The sequence below is a fragment of the Rhopilema esculentum genome, chromosome 17 (genome assembly GCF_057945365.1).
Source record: "Rhopilema esculentum isolate cy_ngs chromosome 17, ASM5794536v1, whole genome shotgun sequence".
NCBI lineage: Eukaryota > Metazoa > Cnidaria > Scyphozoa > Rhizostomeae > Rhizostomatidae > Rhopilema > Rhopilema esculentum.
The window spans coordinates 6,168,461-6,175,481 of record NC_142831.1 but is presented as its reverse complement, the minus strand read 5'-3'; the positions used below and the strand labels follow the sequence as shown (position 1 = coordinate 6,175,481).

The 7,021-nt window shown below is 38.6% G+C and overlaps 1 protein-coding gene across 2 annotated transcripts; it reads right to left on the bottom strand.

Annotated features, from left to right (window-relative positions):
• Positions 1–841: 841 nt before the first annotated feature.
• On the bottom strand, positions 842–6,971 carry LOC135683262 (ras-related protein Rab-3). 2 transcript variants are annotated; one of them, XM_065198505.2, is made up of 3 exons: positions 3,806–6,971; positions 2,169–2,532; positions 842–1,592 (listed from the first exon to the last, which is right to left on the bottom strand). In XM_065198505.2, exons 1-3 carry the CDS (start codon positions 3,868–3,870, stop codon positions 1,389–1,391), a joined length of 633 nt encoding a protein of 210 aa, XP_065054577.2. In that variant the 5' UTR covers positions 3,871–6,971; the 3' UTR covers positions 842–1,388. The 2 variants fall into 2 exon arrangements, with proteins under 2 accessions (XP_065054577.2, XP_088969538.1); XM_089113412.1 differs by having other exon boundaries at positions 5,156–6,971.
• Between the last annotated feature and the right edge of the window lie 50 nt (positions 6,972–7,021).

Here is a 7,021-nt window from a genome sequence, read left to right as displayed (position 1 = left end):
CTCGTCCTCCGTTGCAGAACACCGTGCTCGCATTGTCGAAAATCTGGAAAACGCCCGTCGCATAGTTAAGACAAATACAGAGTTGGCTCAACAGCGCATGAAACACTACTACGATCAGAACAGTGCGCCAGTCTCCTTTGATATCGGATCCAAAGTCTGGGTGTACACCCCAAAAACGAGAAAGGGTCTTTCCAAAAAGTTAGCCCATAACTACCACGGACCATATCGCGTTGTCAAGAAGTTATCGCCTGTTCATTTTCGTTTAAGGACACTCGACAACCGTCCAGTTAGTGTTCCAGTGCACGCAAACCGCATGAAGCTGTACGTCGATCCGTCGGACCGTCCAACCGCTGCTCCTCCGCAATGTGACACGTTCGTTGATCTCAGTGATGTGGATTTACCGCCAGACAGTTTTCTACCAGAACCTAACCCGATAGCAAAAAGTGACTCGTCTGTAGATGAGCCCTCTATCACTCGTCCCGAGGATTACTGTACACCACAGGAGATTTTACCAGTTTGACGCGTTTTCGAGCCGGGAGGCTCGATTTCAAAGGGGGAGGTTGTGTTGTGCACCAGATCGAACGAACCATTGTAGGGTATAATTTAAATATTTGGCAAACACTTTATTTCCGCTGTTAATTATCTATGTTTCTTTTGGTTGTAGGTCTTACGTGTTTTTAGCTGATTGGTTGTTATTAATAGTTGTAAAATGCTTGTATCTATAAATACGCTGTAGTAGTTTTAAGAATTAGGCTTTTTGGGAGAAGCATCTTGCTGTTCGTTCAAAATGCTGACGAAAGAAGTCGTTGTCTCTCTGCTCCTTTCTGCCACAAGTCGAGTTGAAAAGGGCCGTGAGTTATTTTATATATACTTAGTTGCACTGTAGTTAAAGTGTAATATAACACCACCCAGTATTCAGTTAAACTTCTTTGCCACTTTCAGGTATTTCTTTGCCACATTCCTTAGTTTAGAATGTTAAGTTTTCCCCAATTTAGTTAATGTGGTTTAGATCGGTGGACGTCACGATAGAAGCATGTATATTTCACACCCCTCTTGGAACAAGAGAAATCGCTTCTTCTATAGGCAACTCTACCAGATTGCCGTTTTAAAGCCAGATTGCCGATTTACCGAGAAACTGACTCTCAATTCACAACTGTAGAAAAAAGGCCACGAACATATCTTGCCAGTTTTCTGTTTGTCTCTTACAACCCCCTCCATCCTGTGAGAAATATTCCAGCGAAAATGTGTAGCTAAAAACGTACTGCAATCAGGGGGATAATGCTAGACCAACTCTGCAAATTGACTCTCTTTGTAAATAATACAATTATCATCGTTAATATACATCTTTTTAAACTACAACTCAGAATAAACATATTATAATGCAAAATCTACAGATTCTCGAAATTTACAATTTCTTTCATTTTATTCATAATCAGATTAATCATAACTTCAAATACTTGATCAATTCGTAAATTCTCCTTGCAGCTACATTCCATGTATACAATGCTCAATTGTTCCGTATACTGTATCATTTCTTCTCTTGTTATTGCCCTGCTAGAATTTGTATCGCATTTGTTTCCGAGAACGATGATCTAAGGACAAAAAGAGATCAGCCATTAGTTTGAACAACAGTCTTTCTGGGCCAACATGTAACGGTGCATTTGTATACAGTTTGAGGGTACATCTAGCGCTGTCACGATGGGGTTGTCGTTATCTCATGGCACAAAGATCTTTTTGGAATCCACTGCTGTCGTAGCACAAAAGGAAATTTCGGTTTCAGCTAGAAATATGAGGCAACACCAACAGAAAACTTCCCACGCTCATGATTTCGAATTTTTTTCTTAAGTTCCTTTTGAGGTTCATCCGCAACAACCCTGGATGCTGATGCTTGATGGCATTTTCAGTGCCTTGCTAGGATCTTTCTGATATCATGAAAGAAAACTTTTCATTAATAGGTTCACCAGCAATTAAAACCCATGAACCGACATTAAAATCTTATGAACACTATTGAATATTCAAGACTTAGGGCTGTTCATTTTTCGGTCGTGTCTTATTTCAAGTTTTTGCATCTTCATGTGAAATCCATCATTTATCAAATCTATGATAATTCATCATAATTTATTATAAATACCATACACAACGGAACCTTACTACTACAGTGCTCTCACCTGTGTTTGTGGGTATCCGAAAGTTCTTATCGCGTCAATCCAACTCCCAAGTTGTGCTAACGATTTCGTGTTGGTAACATCAAGCATCAGAATGATCCCCATAACTTTTGCAAAGATATGCTGGATCAAATTACGATATTTAATTTTTCCAGAACTGTCCCATAACTGCAGTAAGATTTTCTGATCATTCAATCTCAGATACTTCAATTTGAAGTCGATTCCCACTGTTGGGTGCGTTGGAGCGCTCGAAAATGTCCCTTCGACATATCTTCGAATCAACGATGATTTGCCCACCAACTCATCTCCAAGAACACATACGGTAAAAAGGTAGTCGTAGTTATTGTCAAATGGAGGTTCCATAGCCCTGTTGAATAAGAGGCTAGTAATAAAAAGAGGTTTGATTAACAACTTAAGTACTGGTCAAACGATCCAACACTTCACCCAACATTTCACCCAACATTTTCACGCGCAGGTCGAAAAAGGACTGGCTAAAAGGTCGCGCTGAAGACTGCACAGTTTCGCGACATTTCGATCCGAAAAAACGGAAGGCAATCGCTGCCTTCTCTATTTATTTTCTCTTCAGATATTTTCACTGTCATCGGTCTTTCAGGACGAGCGTCGCATCCCCTATCAAGGCCGTGGCCTAAATTCGTCCCCCTGTGCTTTTTATAGCTCCTCTGTGCTACCTTGACGTCCTTCTTTTGCGCAGAATTATTTATATTTCGTTATATTGTCCATAATTAAAGCGTAAGTGATTGTAAGCAAAGGCGATTGTTGAAACGAACGAAGCCAGCCCGAGAAAACAACAACGATGCGATGATTGAATTTTGGCGCTCTTTAACCAACTGCGCTTGCGCAGAGCCAACAATGTTGGCTGAGGTGTTCAAACGATACAACATTTCACCTAACACTTCAAAAAAAGAATTGTTGGATGTCAGCTGCCAACATTTTGACCTCAGTCAAATTTCATCCAACATCAATAATGACGATGACACAACATGATGACACAACATGGTGGTCAAACGATCCAACATTTCTCCCTACATGATATTGGGCGAAATGTTGGGTGAAATGTTGGATCATTTGACCAGGGCTTTATCTCGCTACAAATTATATGCCGAATAAAATGTGATGAAACACAATATCAAAGGGGAAATGTGTGCTTCACAAGGCAAGACTTAATAAGACGCTGCTAATGTTTTAGAGAAGAGAGCTCTATCGCAAGTGCACAGGGTACTGATGCAATATAGTCTTGGTAAGCCCATTGCAAGGCATGATTTGACAAGAAGCTATCTTAAAAAATGGCCTTGTGACCTCACGGAAAGTTTCTCATCGCATGATAGAATTTAAGAAACAGTCAAAGTTAATGGAAGAGAGAATATTCGATGCTTTCTGTTGTTTTTCTTGTATCTTCAGACACCTGCAACCTCTAATCGTCTGTGTGCAGCGAACCTCAAAACCTAACTGTGCGCTGTATTCTTATCTTTGCAATTTTATCTCCTTCGTAATCATAGGATGATAGAAGATTAATCTGGCTGGTTTGTTGTGACTTAGAATCCGGCAAAAACAAGAGTGACTAAATTAAATATTTATATCCTTTTTGTGGATGAACATGTGATATCAAGGGAAAAACTTACAAAACCATCGCAAAGATCATCTGAAACATTTGCACCAAACAATTTTCTACGGGAAGCTGTGACATCAGAACTGCAAAATATCAGTCTTATGGCTCTGTCTGTCCTTGCTATATATTGGTATATTTATACTTACGTAGTGCAAGAGATATTAGGAAAGCAACATTTATACATGGAGTTTATTGTCGAAACAATACTCAAAATAGTCCCTTTCTTTGTTTAATTCTTTCAATAGAAATTTGATGTGCATATTTCCCTGAATGCAATTTCTATTCAAAGGTTTTAAAGGCGAAAAACGGTAGATGACGAAATCTAGTTAAGATTTAGCATTTCGTATTAAATTTATCAGTTGCAAGAAGGTAGTCGATGCGTATCTTACGCCAACGTGATTAAGTAAGCTTCGCAGTATTATGAAAAATACTACAAAAATTCATAGCTAAACTTAAATAGTTTTATTTTGAGTAAGTAAGCTACTGATAAAGCACAAAGTATGCAGTCGGATGGCTGTGACGTATAATTCCATTTCTTCATACGGAGAATCTGTCCAAGTTGGAAAAAGCACTGTACACATACTAAATTTATTCATTTAAAAGTTTCCTCCTTTCTTTGAGTTATTACTTGAAACATGATAGTTACATCAACATTTGTTGTTTTTTCATTGGAAGGAAGCTCTCTGTAGAAGGTTAGCTTTCAGTCGAGTCAATTGCTATATCGATGACAAAATAACTAGCTCATCTCCTACAATAAACAACTTTTCAGTGTTTGGAGTTGATCTGCTGAAGTCGTTCTTCAATTTATCGTACTCGAATTTCAGCACAAATTCATCCTGCTGGTATGTCAGCTTCCACAATTAGATATCTTGTCTGTTATCTTTACAATTTCACACACATTTCGAACAATTTCTGTTCAGTATATCAAGTTGGCATGGGCCTGATATCGATTTTTAACAGCCGATAAATTATCTGTTAAAATGTAAAGTGGCCTTTTCCAGCTATTTAGCGTTACTGGAATACAACGACATAGAACACATCAATTCAATAGAAAGAAATAGATGAAGCCTGTTGAAAGAGTTATCTTGCAGCTGGAATTCACAAAAGAAATTAAATGGTAACCTGAATGTATTATCAAACAAAGAGTAGCATAGCTGTTAAAGAAAACGCAAAATATCTGCCTAGCTTCATTTAAATGATAAGCAAGTAAATTAGCAAGGAACAACAAATGCAGGTACCTTAGTGATTGTGAGTTAGCGATAGCATGTGAAACATATTAATTGTGTAGCAAAGATGTGCTGGAAAACGTCGTTCATAGCAAAAGAAAGCTGATAAGGCGCGAAGTTAAAAAATCTAAACTTACTTGTATTGATTGTGACTTGCCTTTCGATTAAACGAAGGCTATCTCATCCTTCTCAAATTCCTGCTATGGCGCATTTATTCTCAACACCTGCAAACTTCTCTCTAGCAAGGGCCTATTTCTATCTCATTTGTAATTTCACGTTACGTTAGCATGGACATCTCACTAATCTATTTTCATGACCTCGGTGGATTTCTTTGAAGCAATTACAAGATTTGACACCAAAAACATCTGCAGTTCTTTGCTTGTGAGAATGATTATACATTTTATCAGGCGTTTGCAACGGAAAGCGCTGTTTAAGAAACTTGCAATGAACAATGATATCTAGGGTTATCAGACGTTAGTGCATCTTGAAACGGGCATAGATGCAAGGTTTCACAAACCGGGACGGAGGATTGTTCAAAACTAGGCCGGCGGATATAAAAGGCGCCATGTATGAATTGGCGTAGAGAATAATGAAATTCTTACAAGAAAGTTTGGTGATCGAGTCATTACAAAATTACATCAAAATCCACAAAGATCCACTTTGGCCATGCTCCAAGTCCCACCGCTGATACCCCGCCACAGATCATGCTCCAAGTACCCACGGGTCTGTTGAGCCTATGGGATAGCTTTTGGTCAGAAGACACTGTCATCTAATAATCCCATCAACAAATCCAGACAATGTCCCTACTCCTCTCTCCTAAAGGCACTTTCTACACATGTCTACCTTACACAAAGCAAGAAGACCATAGCCCGTGCACATTCAACGGGGCAAGAGAGAGGTAGCAGAAAATAGAAGAAAAGTGAGTGACAAATTATTTATAATCAGTTTTTATGAAAAAATACAGTTGGATTACACTTCGGTTTGTTGCTGTCAACCGGAGTAAAAATGCCAATTAGATCAGTTGGAGAATCAAGGGGATCACTGCACTTTCATAAATGCTGGCCAATGCAACAGTCGGACCCCAGATGGTTTTGAACTCTCTTTTGTTGGCAGCTTGCAGAACCTCTGCCTCTCGTTGACCTCATAGTTGTTGTCTTGTTACTTTCTCGGCCTATAAAGAAATGTTACTTTTGCTAGTACTTTCAAGGAAATTCAAACAAATATAATTGATCAACAACGAAATTGGGTGATATCTAATTGAGAATTAAAGAAATGAACTATTTTGTACCTGCCTCGTTTGACACCGTCCATACATGTAGGAAACTATTGTCTTCAAGAAGTCAATCAACATCTGACAAATCGTCTCGATTCCTTTTTGCATGGCCATGGATACAGCACTTAACCGACGTTTGAAATAAAAATTCAACAAGCTTATGCACTTTAACCTTTAAAATACAGCTGTGCACCATTAGGTTTCGCATTTTTTACCTAATTCATAAAATCAGGCCCATTGATACAAGGAGAGGGGGTTCTTTTTACCCTTGCTTTAGATGGCTTGTAATTGTCAAGTTACAACGTGATAAATCATCGTCAAAGTCCTCTTGCATCGTTTCAAAACTGATAGGGGCCCTTGTAATTGTCACACGTCGTTAAAGGGAGTTTGAAATTCATGCGGCAATCCCGTGATTCTTCAGTTTACGAAAAAAGTCCCTTCTAGTAAAGTAATACATTTCAAAAGAAAAAACAAATTCAGTGTCTTTAAAGTCACACAATCTTTCCTCATGAATATTTCACAAATGTCCGGTTTATATAAATTGTCAATTCATACTTTTGAACGTCAGATCGCCAGCTGCATACAAGGTGGAAAGATCCTCACACATTTTGGTCACTGTCTTCTTGTAGTGATCTGACTTTTGTGATGGCAATGAATCTGACCTCCCCTTACTATTAGAAAAACCCCAAACGGTTGTTACTAGGGGAAATTTGTAAACTGCCTGTGCTTT

Bases quoted from the DNA above. Each gene is read 5' to 3' on its own strand.
- LOC135683262 (XM_065198505.2), bottom strand. From the start codon at position 3,870: ATGTCACAGCTTCCCGTAGAAAATTGTTTGGTGCAAATGTTTCAGATG. The intron at 2,533-3,805 runs GTAAGTTTTTCC...CTTATTCAACAG, and splicing joins ATGATCTTTGCGATGGTTTT to GGCTATGGAACCTCCATTTG. The intron at 1,593-2,168 runs GTGAGAGCACTG...TTTTGTCCTTAG, and splicing joins TCGGATACCCACAAACACAG to ATCATCGTTCTCGGAAACAA.